At 46.4% G+C, this 20,708-nt stretch overlaps 1 protein-coding gene across 3 annotated transcripts in view; it reads left to right on the forward strand.

Moving 5' to 3' along the window:
• The window catches only part of DNAI4 (dynein axonemal intermediate chain 4), a 51,492-nt gene that overhangs the window by 23,600 nt on the left and 7,184 nt on the right, over window positions 1–20,708 (forward strand). For 2 of the 3 annotated variants that reach the window (XM_056532824.1, XM_056532826.1), the window contains exons 14-17: window positions 629–727; window positions 6,270–6,496; window positions 11,025–11,178; window positions 12,933–13,054. In XM_056532824.1, the coding sequence (XP_056388799.1) occupies window positions 629–727; window positions 6,270–6,496; window positions 11,025–11,178; window positions 12,933–12,983 (531 nt within the window). In that variant the 3' untranslated portion in view covers window positions 12,984–13,054. The remainder of the gene's footprint in view (window positions 1–628; window positions 728–6,269; window positions 6,497–11,024; window positions 11,179–12,932; window positions 13,055–20,708) is intronic. The other variant, XM_056532825.1, reaches the window with a different exon arrangement.

Consider the following 20,708-nt stretch of genomic DNA (forward strand, 5'->3'; position numbering starts at 1 on the left):
GAATACGACAGAGGAAATTCTTTTCTTTTTGGAACACAGAGCTCTCTGCTGACATTACGAGCACAGTGCTCTCTGCTGACATCTCTGTCCATTTTAGGAACTGTCCAGAGCAGCATATGTTTGCTATAAGGGATTTTCTCTTACTCTGGACAGTTCCTAAAATGGACAGAGATGTCAGCAGAGAGCACTGTGCTCGTGATGTCAGCAGAGAGCTCCGTGTTCCAAAAAGAAAGTATTTTCCTCTGTAATATTCAGCAGCTAATAAGTACTGGAAGGATTAAGATTTTTTTTATAGAAGTTATTTACAAATCTGCTTAACTTTCTGGCACCAGTTGATTTAAAAAAAAATTTTTTTATAATAATAATAAATTCACCATCACTTTCTAATTTAATTTGTGTTTCAGTTTCTCACTGTGTAAACAAAAAAAAAAATAATTCTCCCTGACAGCAAGCAGAGATCTTAAAAATGGAAAAGGGATAGAAACACAAACGATAGTAGAAAGTTGTAGAACTTTTTTCATTGTTCATAAATAATAGAGCTGGTGTAAATCAGTACAAGATGGCGGTCACTTCCCAGCTCTGTGGAACAGGTGGATCCTAACATGCAGCGTTGTGTTCATTCTTTTAGGACGCTAACATTTATCTTGCTGGGACAGAAGAGGGACATATACACAAGTGCTCCTGTTCTTACAATGAGCAGTTTCTCGATACGTACCGGGCTCATAAGGTAAGAAGGACGGGAGAAGCCTTTTTAGTCATTTAAAGAAGCACTCAAGTTTTTTTTTTATTAATGTTTTGCTCATATAGTGCAGCATAGAATATTATTAGAGATTAAAGGGAACCAATCATCAGATTTTACCATATATAATGCTTGGCAAAGCGTTATATAGGGTAAAATCTTTATTTTCACCATTCCCGGGGGACGCTCCTGCCCCCAGGGATGGTGAAGATATGAAGTTATAAACTAGTCACCGCCGCCGCCGTAAGTAGTCACCTGGGCGGGGAGCTCTTCTCACCTACTCCTGTTCTTCGGCCGGGAGCGACGCCCCCTCCGCTTGATTGATGGTCCGCGTCATCGTTCTGCTCCGTCTGTTCAGTGAGCGGAACGATGACGCGGCCCACCAATCAAGCGGAGGGGGCGTCGCTGCCGGCCGAAGAACGGGACTAGGTGAGAGGAGCTCCCCGCCCAGGTGACTACTTACGGCGGCGGCGGTGACTAGTTTATAACTTCATATCTTCACCATCCCTGGGGGCAGGAGCGTCCCCCGGGAATGGTGAAAATAAAGATTTTACCCTATATAATGCTTTGCCAAGCGTTATATAGGGTAAAATCTGATGATTGGTTCCCTTTAAAGGGGTACTCCACTGGAAAAAATGTTTTTTAAATCAACTGGTGACAGAAAGTTAAATAGATTTGTAAATTACTTCTATTAAAAAAATAATCATAATCCTTCCAGTACTTATCAGCTGCTGTTATGATCCACAGGAAGGTCTTTTCTTTTTGAATCTCCTTTCTGTCTGACCACAGTTCTCTCTGCTGACACCTCTGTCCATTTTAGGAACTGTTTAGAGCAAGAGAGGTGTTCTATGGGGGATTTGCTCCTACTCTGGACAGTTCCTAAAATGGACAGAGGTGTCAGCAGAGAGCACTGTGCTCAGACAGAAAGGAAATTAAAAAAGAAAATCTCTTCCTGTGGATCATAACAGCAGCTGAAAAGTACTGGAAGGATTAAGATTTTTTTTAATCGAAGTCATTTACAAATCTGTTTAATGTTCTGGCACCAGTTGATTTAAAAAAAAATATGTTTTCCAGTGGAGTACCTCTTTAATGTAGAGGTTCTTGTGTAGGCCTTGGGCTTTCCAGTAAAACTGCACTGTTTTTGCTGTGATTTTGGGAGAATCATGACGGAAAAAAAAATGCAGTTTGTGAACACAGTCTGGTGTATAACTACTATATATCCTGATCCCATAGAGATAGCAGCAGTATACAGATAGAGCTGGAGGGGAAGTGTATATCTACCATGTATCCTGATCCCATAGAGAGAGCAGCAGTATACAGATAGAGCTGGAGGGGAAGTGTATATCTACCATGTATCCTGATCCCATAGAGAGAGCAGCAGTATACAGATAGAGCTGGGGGAGGTGTATATCTACTATATATCCTGATACCATAGAGATAGCAGCAGTATACAGGAAGAGCTGGAGGGGAGGTGTATATCTACTATGTTGAGTCCATAGAGATAACAGCAGCAGTATACAGATAGAGCTGGAGAGGAGGTGTATAACTACTATATATCCTGATCACATAGAGATAGCAGCAGTATACAGATAGAGCTGGAGGGGAGGTGTATAGCTACTATATCATGATCCCATACAGATAGCAGCAGCAGTATACAGATAGAGCTGGAGAGGAGGTGTATCGCTACTATATCCTGATCCCATAGGGATAGCAGCAGTATACAGATAGAGATGGAGGGGGAGGGGTCTGGGAGCTAGCAGGAGGGATATGATAGATGTGGATGTCATCCAGTAGTTCACAGGAAGTCATCTGACCCAGGACTGACCAGTTCCTCTGACACAATAAGCACTGTGATTTTCTGAGGGTCAGGCTGGTGATCACATGACACAGTTACAGTAATGCAACACACGAATGCAACTTTGCTGAAATGAAACAGATGGCACTGTAGGACTAGTGATGTAGATTACATGCATGTTAGGATAAGCTAAATATGTCAGAACCTCAAAAGACATAGATCATATGAGACCCCTGGAGGTCCCAATAGAGGGGCACCCTGTGATCCCAGCTTATTTTTAGGGGACAATTATAACAAAAAGGGGACTGTAGAAAACAGACCATCCCTCTCAGGTTAGAGACCAGAATGGTTCCTGTTAGAGCGCGTTGTTTTATGATCATATTACGGATGAATTCTCTGATGCAATTATAGGTAAAGCCGAGTCTTGTTCCTGGATAATCAGATTTTTCCCATCTTAATAAGGTACATTTAGTAGATTGCTTCGCGCTGGAGAAGATGATTTAATTTAAAAAAATGACTTTATTGGAGGCGAGAGGCGGCGGTGATTCACCTCTGGTGCCTGCGTGACGTCAGTCCATGTATGTGGATGAGTAATCTGACTTCTAACCATGTCTGTAGGCATGCGAGACGCTGACTGTGTATAGGAAGGCGGGGGAGGACAGAGATGGCGGAGTGGGGTCACCTATAGAGATCTTTACAGAGATGACACCTTAAAATATATACAGTGGTCCCTCAAGTTACAATATTAATTGGTGTCGGGACGACCGTTGTATGTTGAAACCATTGTATGTTGAGACCAGAACTCTATGGAAACCTGGTAATTGGTTCTGAAGCCCCCAAAATGTCATCCGAAAATAGGAAAAGGAGAGGATTAAAGAAAAATAAGTAGATAACTAATACAGATAAAGCAAATCCTTACATATAAAAGTAAGAAAGATCTGCTGGGAGCTGTAATCACTGTCTATGTCAGTGTTTCCCAAGCAGGGAGCCTCCAGCTGTTGCAAAACTACAACTCCCAGCATGCCCGGACAGCCAAAGGCTGTCCGGGCATGCTGGGAGTTGTAGTTTTGCAACAGCTGGGGGCACCCTGCTTGGGAAAACACTGGTCTATGTAGAGGACAGGAGCTTCTTCGGGGTCCTGTACAGTACACGCAATGTCCTAAAAAAGTAACATTGAGTCACTCTCACCTGGTGTCCAAAGAAACAGCTAACCCTGGTACAGGTAAAGAGTACAGAGCATGTAATACCTCCCTGTACTGTAGGGGGCGCTACCAGACACCAGTCAGTGCATACACTTCAGTAATACAGGTAAAGAGTACAGAACATGTAATACCTCCCTGTACTGTAGGGGGCGCTACCAGACACCAGTCAGTGCATACACTTCAGTAATACAGGTAAAGAGTACAGAACATGTAATACCTCCCTGTACTGTAGGGGGCGCTACCAGACACCAGTCAGTGCATACACTTCAGTAATACAGGTAAAGAGTACAGAACATGTAATACCTCCCTGTACTGTAGGGGGCGCTACCAGACACCAGTCAGTGCATACACTTCAGTAATACAGGTAAAGAGTACAGAACATGTAATACCTCCCTGTACTGTAGGGGGCGCTACCAGACACCAGTCAGTGCATGCACGTCAGTAATACAGGTGTTTTACCAGTGAATGCCCATTCTGATTGGTCGGTTCTTCCGGCCATTGACACGTTTCACAGATCTGGAATGTCTGTAGAATTGTATGTTGAGTCTCGTTTCAACTTACAATGGTCCAGAATAGACCATTGTATGTTGAAACTATTGTATGTTGAGGCCATTGTAAGTTGAGGGATCACTGTAGAACAATTACAAAATCACCATTTAAAGAAGCACACGGGAATTTTTTTTAAATAGTGCAGCATAGGCTATTAAAGAATAATGTAGAGGTTCTTGTGTATGCCTTGTGCTTACCTGTTCTAGATGACGTGGCAGGCATGAGATTTCAGCCATACGCAATGCACAGAATCTCAGAAATTATTTCTTAAAGGGGTACTTTGTTCCAAACGCTGAGCAGCAGAGTACTCCTTTAATGCTGCCTATATTTACCATGAATCCTTGGCTTTGCAGAGAGAGGGGACAGAACCTGGTGATCACATGGACTAATCAGACTGCAGATTAGACTCATAAGTGAGTTGGGATCAGTTCACATTATGTGCAGTTTTGATGAGTTTTCTTATTCAAAGTGCGTCTTTCAGAGGAATATTAATCTGAGACTAAAGTTTTTTGAACATTTTAAATCTTCGATCTATGTTTACATGTTGCATTTTAACTTAACTGCTGTAGCTTTATTACTGCATTTTCACCCATATTTTTGCTGAATTTTTAAAATTGCTTTAAAAATATAAAATCATAAAATAGTTCAATTTTCCTACAATAAATAAAAATTATGACAGCAAAAATGTAGAAAAATGAAAAGTGTGAATAACTACCATATATCCTGATCCCAGCAACAGTATACAGATAGATACAGATAGATCCTGATCCCATAGAGATAGCAGGGGTGAGGGATGTTTTGGGAGTCCTTGGGTTTGGCCCTCGATTTCGGGCATACAGCAGTATACAGATACATTTTGAGGGAAGGTGTATAATTACTATATATACCGATCCCATAGAGATAGAAGCAGCAGTATACAGATAGAGTTGGAGGAGAGGTGTATAATTGCTTTGTATCCTGATCCCATAGAGATAGCAGCAGTATACAGATAGAGCTGGAGGGGAGGTGTATAGCTGCTATATATCCTGATCACATAAAGATAGCTGCAGTATACAGATAGAGCTGGAGGGGAGGTATGTAATTGCTATATATCCTGATCCCATAGAGATAGCAGCAGTATACAAATAGAGCTGGAGGGGAGGTGTATAGCTGCTATATATCCTCATCACATAAAGATAGCTGCAGTATACAGATAGAGCTGGAGGGGAGGTGTATAACTACTATATATCCTGATCCCATAGAGATAGCAGCAGTATACAGATAGAGCTGGAGGAGAGGTATGTAATTGCTATATATCCTGATCCCATAGAGATAGCAGCAGTATACAGATAGAGCTGGAGGAGAGGTATGTAATTGCTATATATCCTGATCCCATAGAGATAGCAGCAGTATACAGATAGAGCTGGAGGAGAGGTATGTAATTGCTATATATCCTGATCCCATAGAGATAGCAGCAGTATACAAATAGAACTGGAAGGGAGGTGTATAGCTGCTATATATCCTCATCACATAAAGATAGCTGCAGTATACAGATATAGCTGGAGGGGAGGTGTATAACTTCTATATATCCTGATCCCATAGAGATAGCAGCAGTATACAGATAGAGCTTGAGTGGATGTGTATGACTACTATAGATCCTGATCCCAGAAAAATAGCTGCAGTATACAGATAGAGCTGGATAGGGAGGGGTCTGGGAGCCACAACTCACTACCTCCTCTGAAACATTAAACGCTGTGATTTTACTGGTGATCACATGACCCAGTTAAAGTAATGGACCACATTGATGCAGCTGTGCTGGAATACAATAAATGCCGCTGTAGTACTAGTGATGGTGAGTGGGAATGATACGAGCAAGAACAAAAAACCCTGGAGTGCTTCTTTAAAGACTTCTATTTCATTTCCTTATACTGAAATGCTCTTTTGGTAATAAATAAATAATCAGTGTAGGATTGTCCTGACTGCAGCTGTTATCTGTACATTGTAGGGTCCGGTGTATAAGCTGGCATGGTCTCCCTTCTGCCCAGACGTCTTCCTCAGCTGTTCGGCCGATTGGTGCATCCATCTGTGGCGTCAGGACATCTTACAGCCCGTCTTAACGTTTTCTGCCACGACCAACGCCGTCCACGACATCATGTGGTCGCCAAGTTCTCCGCTCGTATTCGGGGCAGTCAATGAGAATCGGGTGGAGATCTGGGATTTAAGTGTCAGCACGTAAGTAGCAGTAACCTTATTAAAGGGGTACTCTGGTGGAAAACTTTTTTTTTTATGAACTGGTGCCAGAAAGTTAAACAGATTTGTGAATTACTTCTATTAAAATATCTTAATCCTTCCAGTACTTATTAGCGGCTGTATACTACAGAGGAAATTTATTTTCTTTTTGGAACACAGTGCTCTCTGCTGACATCTCTGTCTATTTTAGGAACTGTCCAGAGCAGCATATGTTTTCTATGGGGATTTTCTCCTACTCTGGACAGTTCTTAAAATGGACAGAGTTGTCAGCAGAGAGCACTGTGCTCGTGATGTCAGCAGAGAGCTCTGTGTTCCAAAAAGAAAAGAATTTCCTCTGTAGTATTCAGCAGCTAATAAGTACTGGAAGGATTAAGATTTTTTAATAGCAGTAATTTGTTTAACTTCTGACACCAGTTGATTAAAAAAAAAAAGTTTTCCATGGGAGTACCCCTTTAAGATCTCTGCATTGCCATAGAATGAGATGGTCCGCCTCCATCACATCCTATTGGCTCACACTTGTCACGTGACATATTTAAACGTCACGCATCGATGCGCACAGCAGTCTCAATTTGGCTATCACAGGGAGACCGACCCCACCCAAGACCCCTCCCATTAAAAATGGACAAAATTTTCAAAAACGTATGGGTTTTTTTTCTATAAAAACTGACGGAACTGTATGCACTTTTAAAAACAGTATACTGTTTAAAAATGCATACGGTTTACTTTTTTTCATACTGCTCCATCCGTTTTTTTGCTATACGGTTTTCTTTAGAAGAACGGATTGAAAACAGTATGGCAAAAACCTGATGTGAACCCAGCCTTAGTCTGTTAATAGATAGCTTATTGGCTTAATACGGTCAGTATCCAGTTACCCGTATTTTTCGCCCTATAGGACGCACCGGCGTATAAGACGCACCCAATTTATAGGTGCAAAATCTAAAAAAATAAAGATTTTGAACCCAATAGTGGTCTTCAACCTGCGGACCTCCAGATGTTGCAAAACTACAACTCCCAGGATGCCCGGACAGCCGTTGGCTGTCCGGGCATCCTGGGAGTTGTAGTTTTGCAACATCTGGAGGTCCGCAGATTGAAGACCACTGCATAGGAGGTAATACTCACGTGTCCCCGCCGCTCCGGACCCGTCACCGCTGCCCTGGATGTCGCTCCATCACTGTCGCCGTGTCACCGTCGCTTCGGAACGTCTCTGCTGCCGGCCGGGTATCCTCGCTCTCCGTCACCACCATCACGTCGTTACGCACACCGACGCACGTACGCGACGACATGATGACGAGGAAGGAGAGTGTCGGTGCATTGTCATAGAATGAGATGGTCCGCCTCCATCACATCCTATTGGCTCACACTTGTCACGTGACATATTTAAACGTCACGCATCGATGCGCACAGCAGTCTCAGTTTGGCTATCACAGGGAGAGGATCTCCTATCTCCTCACCCTGTGATAGCTGAAGCTGCACGGAGCTCTCATGGCCTCTGTGGCCCGACAGAAGTTCACACATGTACGCAGCTCATACGGCTGCCTCATATACATTTACTCTATTATTACATGTACTGTTGATCCGCAGCGTCATCAGTGTGCGTCCTCACGAGCGCCCCATACCCGCAGCTCTACTCCCCGTCCCCCCGTCGCTCTACTCCCCGTCCCCCCGCCGCTCTACTCCCCGTCCCCCGCAGCTCTACTCCCCGTCCCCCGCAGCTCTACTCCCCGTCCCCCGCAGCTCTACTCCCCGTCCCCCGCAGCTCTACTCCCCGTCCCCCGCAGCTCTACTCCCCGTCCCCCGCAGCTCTACTCCCCGTCCACCGTTAACGCTCAGGGAGCGATCCGCAGTGCTATCGGGATCCCTATGCCCGATGGCGCTGTCATCAGTGTGCCTCCCCGCGAGCGCCCTACGCCCGCAGCTCTACTCCCCGTCCCCCGTTTACGCTCAGGGAGCGGGGAACAGAAAGTAGAGCATCGGGCACAGGTAAAGTAGTACTGCGCATGCGCAGCACTACGCAAATAACTTTACCTGCGCCCGATGCTCTACTTTCTGTTCCCCACTCCCTGAGCGTTAACGGGGGGACGGGGAGTAGAGCTGCGGGGGACGGGGAGTAGAGCGACGGGGGGACGGGGAGTAGAGCTGCGGGTATGGGGCGCTCGTGAGGACGCACACTGATGACGCTGCGGATCAACAGTACATGTAATAATAGAGTAAATGTATATGAGGCAGCCGTATGAGCTGCGTACATGTGTGAACTTCTGTCGGGCCACAGAGGCCATGAGAGCTCCGTGCAGCTTCAGCTATCACAGGGTGAGGAGATCCTGTCCCTGTGATAGCCAAACTGACACTGCTGTGCGCATCGATGCGTGACGTTTAAATATGTCACGTGACAAGTGTGAGCCAATAGGATGTGATGGAGGCGGAGCATTTAATTCTATGGCAAATGTCATTCTATGGCAAATCTCATTCTATGGCAATGCACCAGCCATACAGGGGATCCCTGAATGGAGAAGACACCGAGGAGGCAGGTAAGGTCCCTCCCAGTGTCCTGTAAGCACTAACCCGGCTGTTCAGTCAGGTGAAATCGCGGCGGTCCCGAACAGCCCGACTGAACAGCCGGGTTAGTGTCACTTTCACTTCAGATGCGGCGGTCAGCTTTGATCGCCACATCTGAACGGTTAATACAGGGCATCACCGCGATCGGTGATGTCCTGTATTCGCCGCGGGTCCCGGCCGTTGATGGCCGCAGGGACCGACCCGATAGGTGTGTATTCGCCGTATAAGACGCACCAACTTTTTCCCCCCAGTTTTGGGGAAGAAAAAGTGCGTCTTATACGGCGAAAAATACGGTAAATCAGGCAAATCCATATCCTGCAGCGCTGTTAAAAGTAGTTGTCACTTAATAACAAAGTTCTAAAAATGTTTGCCGGCAATTAAACAGTTTGTAGCAATAGTGAATAGCAGTTGGTAGATACAGTTAAGCTCACCACTCCGGGACTGATGCCTTCCAGGTTAAAGGGGTATTCCAGGAAAAAACTTTTTTTTATATATCAACTGGCTCCAGAAAGTTAAACAGATTTCTAAATGACTTCTATTAAAAAAACTTAATCCTTTCAGTACTTATGAGCTTCTGAAGTTTAGGTTGTTCTTTTCTGTCTAAGTCCTCTCTGATGACACGTGTCTCGGGAACCGCCCAGTTTAGAAGAGGTTTGCTATGGGAATTTGCTTCTAATCTGGGCGTTTATCGAGACACGTGTCATCAGAGATTACTTAGACAGAAAAGAACAACCTTAACTTCAGAAGCTCATAAGTACTGAAAGGATTAAGATTTTTTAATAGAAGTCATTTACAAATCTGTTTAGCTTTCAGGAACCAGTTGATATATATAAAAAAGTTTTTTCCTGGATAACCCCTTTAAGGATGCTGGCGTTCTTTGGGGATACTGCGATCCCTCCTGCGATCCCTCCTGCGGACTTTACTGGATTCAGATGCGGTGTCTGTTGGTTAGAATCAGACACACTAATCTCTCACTGCGGGAGAGGGCACTACCAGAGACTCGGCCGTCTCCTAGGGTGGCAGTGCCGAGGCTGGCGGTGGGCTCCGGGTGATGTAGCTCCAGCGCTTCTGCTAAGGGTGGCGGCCGCGTCCTCGTGGCTCAGAGGAGCGCGTAAATGACTGGCAACTGACGGGGTATGGCACCACTGGTTGTGGGGCTCACGGAGGGCTTATGCAAGTGGTCTCAATGTTCATAAAAAGGGGGCTGGACGCGTTTCAAGACTATACTCAGTCTTTTCTTCAGCAGCACTATTATTTTGTATATAATTTAGTGAGTGCCGTGGCTTCACAAGGGCCCTGTGGGTCACGGTCCACACATAGCGTCTCTTAACTAAAATAAATCTATCAATAAATTAATAAATATTACAATTGTTATTAATAAGCCAGCTGTGTCCGCATATCCTTTACCCTGAGCCCCAATTATCTTCTTGTAAATTACTCTCATATTATTTTCACCTTGGGTATAGGTGTTATTTATTGGGTAGCCCGGGTAGCTATTGGTTACGATTGAACAAAGAGCCACTCTAAATCTTATTTATTCCAGATTTGTAACTTACTTCTATTAAAAAAAAAATCTTAATCCTTCCAGTACTTATTAGCTGCTGAATACTACAGAGGAAATTCTTTTCTTTTTGGAACTGTCCAGAGCAGCATATGTTTTCTATGGGGATTTTCTCCTACTCTGGACAGTTCTTAAAATGGACAGAGATGTCAGCAGAGAGCACTGTGCTCGTGATGTCAGCAGAGAGCTCTGTGTTCCAAAAAGAAAATAATTTCCTCTGGAGTATTCAGTAGCTAGTAATTACTGGAAGGATTAAGATTTTTTAATAGAAGTCATTTACAAACCTGTTTAACTTTCTGGCACCAGTTGATTAAAAAAAAAAAAAAAAAAAAGTTTTCCACCGGAGTACCCCTTTAATGTTCTGGCTGATCAGTATATACATTCTTTCTCTTACAGTTTAGACCCGGTCATTGTCAGCTCCGCTAACCCAGGAGTGAAGCTAACAACCCTGTTATTTTCCAAGAATACAAATTGCGTCCTGATAGGCGACAGCGATGGTCAAGTTAGCGTCTACGCACTGAGGAACGTGTCAAGTGCAGAAGCGTCACAGGTGAGTCACATATAACAATATATACTGATGGTGAAGGTGAGTCTGGGCTATGATGGGATTTTGCTGTCCTGTGTATTTTTGGGATGCGTTCTATACTAAGGCTATGTTTACATGGCGAAATTCCGTAGGAATATTCCACACAGACATTCTGCTGCAGCGGAGTCCCATTGATTTCAATAGGATTCTGCTGCACTGTGCACACAGAGGAAATTTCCACAGCAGATGTTTCTGCCATGGAAATCCAGAGACTTGTCTATTCTTTCTGCAGATTCCGCTCGGAAATTAATTGCAGTCTATGAGATGGCGCTAGCGCTCGCCAAAGGGATCAAATGTACATTCACACAGTGCAGAAATGCTGAGGATTTTTTTCTCTGGATTTGCGGCTGGAAAATAAGCAGTGGAATCCAGTAGCAGCAAATTGATGGGAGCAGCAGACGGAGAATACACGGAATTTGGAATTTGTTGGATTTGCTGCTAAGCTGTGAGCGCAGGGAAAATCCTCCCACTGTCAGCTTGTTTCCCGCTACTGTCAGTGAGGACAAGCTGGGAGTTGTAGTTTTGCTAATACTAGGGGAGATGTGAGCAGACAGCATACTGAGGGAGGGGGCGGAGACCTGCACAGTGAGGCCACGCCCCCTCCCTTTGAGAGGAATTCAGACTAGTGAGCTAAATTAAAAGTGTAATAAATAAAGGTGCTAGACACATAAAAATTACATGTACATGGTCAGGATTAGGTACTGAGTGATATATAAAAAAATATGTATTTTTTGTTGGATCTGACGGGTACACTTTAAATATTCACTATATACCAGTGTTTCTCAACCAGGATGTCTCCAGATGTTGTAAAACTAACACTCCCAGCATGCCGAGTGTAACGGCTGTGGTAGGTGGATCCACTAACCTGTGAGGAAGATGGCGTGGGCTGTACCAGGGAGCGGAGTCTAAGGAGTACCAGGTCGCTACCCCTGATACGGCTCGTCCCCACAGGCAGCCGAGGTATAAAGAGGCACAGGAAGGATGAGGCACAGACGAAGTCAGGACAGGCAGGAGGTCAGGGCTGGCGGCAATGAAGCAAGGTCAGGTCACGTAGCAAGAGGTCAGAAGGCAAGCGGCACAGGAGCAAAGTCAGGATACATAGCAAGGGGTCAGACACACGGCAAGGCAAGACACAAGTAAGATCCGGCAGGGAACATTAGGAAGTGCTGGAACTTAATACGGTTGGTTTGAGACAAGCACCAATTATTGGTGCACTGGCTCCTTAAATTTAGAAGCCGGCAGAGACAGGCAGGAGGGAAAGAACAGAGCGGGGCTCGCAATCGAGGAAAAATATCCAGTGGGACAGAAGAGGACGGGGCGGAGGATGAGCGGCAGTCCAGGGTTTGCATGCCTTCGGCTGTCCGGGCATGCTGGTATTTGTAGTTTTGCAACAGCTGGAGGCACCCTAGTTGTGAAACAGTGCTCTAGGATTTTACGCCGACTACTATTTGTTCAAACACAAGGAGAGAGCTCATAAATTCCTCGCACGCCCCGGAGCCTTCACACCAAAGTGCACGTTTTACAATGTTTATAGGAAGCGACGCATAAAAATGACTTCCCCCGAGTGAGTCGTGACGCCAAAGTGCAGTTTTATGGTGGATGTCGGGGTTTATGAGGAAAGTCCTTATGCCGCATTATGTCCGCTGTGTATGGATCTGATGTCTTCTAGTGGTGACCCACCTGGCTGTAACACGCACGTCTCTTCTCCTCTCTTACAGGTGAACGCTTTATATGAGCTCATCGAAGCCACTCTGGCCAGTCAGCTGTGAAGTGTCCGCAGGAACCGGCTCCGAACGGGGCAGAACCGGGGATGTCATGGATCCCAGGCAATAAAACCTATGTACATTTACAATGTCACCTGACTGTTGTGTCTGTAAATATTTCCAGATGGTAGTCCGATCACTTGGGGACCCTATAATCCATTATTTCCCAACCAGTGTGCCTCCAGCTGTTGCAAAACTACAACTCCCAGCATGCCCGGACAGCCAACGGCTGTCCGGACATGCTGGGAGTTGTAGTTTTGCAACAGCTGTATGCACCTTGATAAGTACTGGAAGGATTAAGATTTTTTTAAATTAGAAGCAATATACAAATCTGGATAAATAAAGAAGCACTCACCACTCGGCGGAGATAGTTGTGTGACGGGGTCCGGTTCATGGGGGGGGCTGGGTCTCGGCATCGGCGCATGTAGTATGGTGCTCGGAGGCCACGCCTGCAGATTAGCACGTAAGTGCGTGCTTCTTGCGGCCTCTAGAGACGCACCAGTTGATTTAAAATGTTTTTTTCCATCGGAGTACCCCTTTAAGTGATCAGTAGTTATGTTGTGGATAGGGTATAACCTTTAGTATTGGATAGGTGGTAAGTGTAAGATCGCATGTGGGGGTGGAATGGGTCTGACCACTGGAGAAACCCTAGATCCCTAGAACAGGGTCCGACTCTTACCGGGGAGCACCCCCGCTCCCACTATCCAAGACGAACTGGAAGACGGCCAGTGGCACCAATCACCAGCCGGCAGCGATGTCCCGCTTCAGCCCGTGATCGGCGTGTCAGTGTCACTCCCGGGAATAGTTTGTCTTGGAACGTGGGGCTGAAGAACTCCAAGGTAAGAGACAGGCCTCGTTCTGGATATTGCAGGGGGGGGGGGGGGCCCAGTGGTCAGACCTTTCCCCCTGTGGCAAGATCAATGAGAGGACTACACAACTTCCTGTCAGGAGAGAGGAAGGAGCTGGGGAGCTGTGGAGACCACACCTCACTGACAAGGAAAGGACTCCACAACTTCCTGTCAGGAGAGAAGGGGGAACTTCTGTGACAACACACTGAGAATGAGAGGGCTACATAACTTACTGTCAGGAGAGAGGGAGGAGCTAAGGAAGCTTGTCAGACTACACCACAAGGAAAGGACTCCACAACTTCCTATCAGGAGAGAAGGAGGAGCTGGGGAGCTGCTGAGACAACACCACACTGACAATGGGAGGACTCCACAACTTCCTGTCAGGAGAGAAGGAGGAGCTGGGGAGCTGCTGAGACAACACCACACTGACAATGGGAGGACTCCACAACTTCCTGTCAGGAGAGAAGGAGGATCTGGGGAGCTGCTGAGACAACACCACACTGACAATGAGAGGACTCCACAACTTCCTGTCAGGAGAGAAGGAGGAGCTGGGGAGCTGCTGCGGCAACACACTGACAATGAGAGGGCTACATAACTTACTGTCAGGAGAGAGGGAGGAGCTGGGCAGCTTCTGAGACAACACACTAACAATGAGAAGACTATACAATTTCCTGTCAAGGCTATTTCAAGCAAACACATGCTAAAGCCAGTACAGTTTGTGCTAACAAACTCCCTGTCAGGAGAGAAGGAGGAGCTGGGGAGCTGCTGAGACAACACCACACTGAGAATGATAGGGCTACACAACTTCCTGTCAGGAGAGAAGGAGGAGCTGGGGAGCTGCTGAGACAACACCACACTGACAATGAGAGGACTCCACAACTTCCTGTCAGGAGAGAAGGAGGGGCTGGGGAGCTGCTGAGCCAACTCACTGACAATGATAGGGCTACACAACTTCCTGTCAGGAGAGAAGGAGAAGCTGAGGAGCTGCTGAGACAACACCACACTGACAATGAGAGGAACCCACAACTTCCTGTCAGGAGAGAACGAGGGGCTGGGGAGCTGCTGAGCCAACTCACTGACAATGATAGGGCTACACAACTTCCTGTCAGGAAAGAAGGAGGAACTAAGGAGCTACTGTGAAAACACACTGACAATGAGAGGGCTACATAAATACTGTCAGGAGAGAGGGAGGAGCTGGGGAGTTTCTGAGACAACACCACACTGACAAAAAAGAGGACTACACAACTTTCTGTCAGAAGAGAAGGAGGAGCTGGGAACCTGCTGAGACAACACACTGACAGAGAAGACTACATAAACAAGGCAATTACAAACAAAAATATGCTAAAGCCAGTACAATTTGTGCTAATACTATATTAGTAAGTTACATGTCTTGGGGTGATCATCTTATTTCAATACATATTTCTAAAACCAGAAAACCAGTCTAACCAAAAACCACAACTTCTGCTAAACATATAGGACAAAATCCCAAATCTATCAGATCACAAAACCTTTCACCTGATCCGGTCACCCAGACACCTGAACGCTCCCAAAGATCATTGGAAGGAAAATCAGTGATAGAACAAATGTTTTACCTGTGAAGTTTATGTGGAAAAAGCAAATGTTTGTTCTCAGAAGAGATTTATTCCTGTTATCTGACAAATCCATCAGCTGGAAATCCCTTTACGACAGGTAATGACTGTTTTAGGTCATCAAGAAAACCTGACATTTCCATAGGGCGGGTGTTGTGTCCCGCAGGGAGAATCTGCTGAATGTTTTTGTATTTACGCTTTTCATCCTTAGTTTTTTTTCTTTCTTAAAACTTTTTGGACTAATGCAGAAAATAATTCAGTCATTGTGTAGGGTTATGGAGTCGTCACCAATTCCCATGTCACTTGGGTATATGGCAGGGTTTCCCATGCTGGGTGATGTTACATAACTACACCACCCAGCATGCCCGGATAGCCAACGGCTGGGTGGTGGGAGTTGGTTTTGCAACAGCTGGAGGCACCCTGGATGGGAAACCCTGGTATATGGGCATGACCGCTACGGAAATGTAAAAAAAGGCCAGCGGGCACCAGTGGAGTGATGGGGAATTTAAAGGGGTATTCTAGAAAAATATATATCAACTGACACCAGAAAGTTTAACAGATTTGTAAATAACTTCTGTTAAGAAATCATAATCCTTCCAATAATTATCAGCAGCTGAAGTTGAGTTGTTCTTTTCTGTCTGGCAACAGTGCTCTCTGCTGACACCTCTGCTTGTCTGGGGAACTGCACATAGTAGAAGAGGTTTGCTATGGGGATTTGCTTCTACTCTGGACAGTTCCTGAGACAGGTGTCATCAGAGAGCACTTAGACAGAAGAGAACAACTCAACTTCAGCAGCTCATAAGTACTGAAAGGATTAAGATTTTTTTTTATAGAAATAATTTACCACTCTGTTTAACTCTCTGGAGCCAGTTGAGATATATACAGTATATATATATATAAGTTTATTTCCTGGATAACCCCTTTAACAGGTGAAAAATTGTAATTTTTTTTAGCTTAGTATATTCCCTGATGTTAGACACATTTTTGGAAGTGTATATACTATTTAGGGGGAGGACCACACTTCCAGCAAAGAGATTGGCTCACCAACAGAAAGGGATAGCCAGTATACGGGAAACAGAGGTGATGGGGAGCAGCATTAAAAGACAGTGAGGAACGAGAAAATTTTACTTCGTACAATAATAAAGATAAGAATTTAGGGGAAGATTTATCAAAACGTGTCCACTGGAAAAGTTACTGAGTTTCCCATAGCAACCAATCAGATCGCTTCTTTAATTTTCCAGAGGCCTTTTCAGAAAAGAAAGAAGCGATCTGATTGGTTACTATGGGCAACATTACCTCTAGACAGGTTTTGATAAATCTCCCTCTTATATCTTACAGGATCTCAGCATCATTCTGGGTACTGTGATGGGGTCAGACAAAAGCCCCTCTGCTCAAATTCTGGCCTCCAGTCTTCTTGGGATGAGGCCACAAGGTTTACACACCTGGATTTGGGGATTTTCTGCAGATCCTCTCTGCTCTGTCCAGTTTGATGAGGACCCTCATTGGAAGGTATATGCTGCCCCCACCATGATCACTGTAGGGATGGTATTGGGCAGGTGATGGGCAGTGCCTGGTTTCCTCCAGACATGATGCTGCCCCCACCATGATCACTGTAGGGATGGTATTGGGCAGGTGATGGGCAGTGCCTGATTTCCCCCAGATATGATGCTGCCCCCCACCATGATCACTGTAGGGATGGTATTGGGCAGGTGATGGGCAGTGCCTGGTTTCCCCCAGACATGATGCTGCCCCCACCATGATCACTGTAGGGATGGTATTGGGTAGGTGATGGGCAGTGCCTGGTTTCCCCCAGACATGATGATGCCCCCACCATGATCACTGTAGGGATGGTATTGGGCAGGTGATGGGCAGTACCTGATTTCCCCCAGACATGATGCTGCCCCCACCATGATCACTGTAGGGATGGTATTGGGCAGGTGATGGGTAGTGCCTTGTTTCCTCCAGATATGATGCTGCCCCCACCATGATCACTGTAGAGATGGTATTGGGCAGGTGATGGGCAGTACCTGATTTCCCCCAGACATGATGCTGCCCCCACCATGATCACTGTAGAGATGGTATTGGGCAGGTGATGGGCAGTGCCTAGTTTCCCCCAGACATGATGCTGCCCCCACCATGATCACTGTAGGGATGGTATTGGGCAGGTGATGGGCAGTACCTGGTTTCCTCCAGACATGATGCTGCCCCCACCATGATCACTGTAGGGATGGTATTGGGCAGGTGATGGGCAGTGCCTGGTTTCCCCCCAGACATGATGCTGCCCCCACCATGATCACTGTAGGGATGGTATTGGGCAGGTGATGGGCAGTGCCTGGTTTCCCCCAGACATGATGCTGCCCCCACCATGATCACTGTAGAGATGGTATTGGGCAGGTGATGGGCAGTGCCTAGTTTCCCCCAGACATGATGCTGCCCCCACCATGATCACTGTAGGGATGGTATTGGGCAGGTGATGGGCAGTACCTGGTTTCCTCCAGACATGATGCTGCCCCCACCATGATCACTGTAGGGATGGTATTGGGCAGGTGATGGGCAGTGCCTGGTTTCCTCCAGACATGATGCTGCCCCCACCATGATCACTGTAGAGATGGTATTGGGCAGGTGATGGGCAGTGCCTGGTTTCCCCCAGACATGATGATGCCCCCACCATGATCACTGTAGGGATGGTATTGGGCAGGTGATGGGCAGTGCCTGGTTTCCCCCAGACATGATGCTGCCCCCACCATGATCACTGTAGGGATGGTATTGGGCAGGTGATGGGCAGTGCCTGGTTTCCCCCAGACATGATGCTGCCCCCACCATGATCACTGTAGGGATGGTATTGGGCAGGTGATGGGCAGTGCCTGGTTTCCCCCAGACATGATGATGCCCCCACCATGATCACTGTAGGGATGGTATTGGGTAGGTGATGGGCAGTGCCTGGTTTCCTCCAGACATGATGCTGCCCCCACCATGATCACTGTAGGGATGGTATTGGGCAGGTGATGGGCAGTACCTGATTTCCCCCAGACATGATGCTGCCCCCACCATGATCACTGTAGGGATGGTATTGGGCAGGTGATGGGTAGTGCCTTGTTTCCTCCAGATATGATGCTGCCCCCACCATGATCACCGTAGAGATGGTATTGGGCAGGTGATGGGCAGTGCCTAGTTTCCTCCAGACATGATGCTGCCCCCACCATGATCACTGTAGGGATGGTATTGGGCAGGTGATTGGCAGTGCCTGGTTTCCCCCAGACATGATGCTGCCCCCACCATGATCACTGTAGGGATGGTATTGGGCAGGTGATGGGCAGTGCCTGGTTTCCCCCAGACATGATGCTGCCCCCACCATGATCACTGTAGGGATGGTATTGGGCAGGTGATGGGCAGTGCCTGGTTTCCTTCAGACATGATGCTGCCCCCACCATGATCACTGTAGGGATGGTATTGGGCAGGTGATGGGCAGTGCCTGGTTTCCCCCAGACATGATGCTGCCCCCACCATGATCACTGTAGGGATGGTATTGGGCAGGTGATGGGCAGTACCTGGTTTCCCCCAGACATGATGCTGCCCCCACCATGATCACTGCAGGGATGGTATTGGGCAGGTGATGGGCAGTACCTGGTTTCCCCCAGACATGATGCTGCCCCCACCATGATCACTGTAGGGATGGTATTGGGCAGGTGATGGGCAGTGCCTGGTCTCCTCCAGACATGATGCTGCCCCCACCATGATCACTGCAGGGATGGTATTGGGCAGGTGATGGGCAGTACCTGGTTTCCTCCAGACATGATGCTGCCCCCACCATGATCACTGTAGGGATGGTATTGGGCAGGTGATGGGCAGTGCCTGGTTTCCCCCAGACATGATGCTGCCCCCACCATGATCACTGTAGGGATGGTATTGGGCAGGTGATGGGCAGTGCCTGGTTTCCTCTATACATGATGCTGCCCCCACCATGATCACTGTAGGGATGGTATTGGGCAGGTGATGGGCAGTGCCTGGTTTCCTCCAGACATGATGCTGCCCCCACCATGATCACTGTAGGGATGGTATTGGGCAGGTGATGGGCAGTGCCTGGTTTCCTCCAGACATGATGCTGCCCCCACCATGATCACTGTAGGGATGGTATTGGGCAGGTGATGGGCAGTGCCTGGTTTCCTCCAGACTTGATGCTGATAAGAATCTTGGTTCCATTAAACTAGAGAATCCTGTTCCGCAGTCTGATCCTTTAGATCCTTTTCTGTAATCTTCAGGCGTCTTTCATGTGTTATTACTGAGAAGCTTTTTTTGTGCCATAAAGCTCAGATTGTGGAGGCCTCAGTGATGGTTCTGGAGGTTTCTCCCATCTGTACACAGGATCTTTGGGGCTTAGCCAGAGTGACCATTTGGTTCTTGGTCTCCTCTCTTACCAAGACCTTTGTCCCCCGATTCCTTAGTTTGGTCGGCCGGCAGTTCTAGGAAGAGTCCAAGTTGTTCCTTCTTCCATGTAAGAATTGTAGAGGTCACTGAGCTCTTGGAAACTTTCAGTGCAGCAGAAATGTTTTTGTTCCCTTCTCCAGATCGATCTCTGCCTCCACTCAATCCTGTCTTTGAGCTCTACAGGCAGTTCTTTTCACCTCATTGCTTGGTTTTTGCTCCTCTATGCATTATTAAGGTTTAGAAACAATCTTATAGACAATCAAGAGAAATAAGAGGGCCTCAGAGATTAAATTTAATTGTCATAGCTCTGAAAACCTATGTCCATGCCCAAAAATTTAGTTTTTCATTTTTAATAAATTTTTAATACCTTTTTAAATTCCATTTTCACATTCTCATTATGGGGTATTAGGGGCAGAATGATGGGGATATAATTGACTTTTTAGTTTTATTTTAGCACAAGGATGCAACATAACAAAATGTGAAAAAGTGAAAGGGCCTGAAAGTGTTCTGAATGCAAAGCATGCCTGTGCAGGGGATTTGGTGCTCTGTATCAGTTCAGAGCAATAAAAAGATATATTAAAATGGGTACATTCCCACCAGAAGGAGGTTTTTAGCAACAAAATCCACAAAAATATATATTTTTTTAACCCCTTAAAGGAAATCTGTCATCAGTGTCACCTGCACTAACCTTTCGGTACAGACAGGTAGTGCAGGTGACACTGATGACAACGATACTTACCTGGTTCCGTTCCGTGCTGTGGTTCTCCGGCAATCCTTTTCGGTATCTTCAACTCCGGGACCAACTTCGAGCATGGGCGGAGCTTAGTGACATCACCACTGCTGTTTGCTAGAGAACCGCAGCAGTGATG

The sequence above is a fragment of the Hyla sarda genome, chromosome 7 (assembly GCF_029499605.1).
Source record: "Hyla sarda isolate aHylSar1 chromosome 7, aHylSar1.hap1, whole genome shotgun sequence".
Lineage (NCBI taxonomy): Eukaryota > Metazoa > Chordata > Amphibia > Anura > Hylidae > Hyla > Hyla sarda.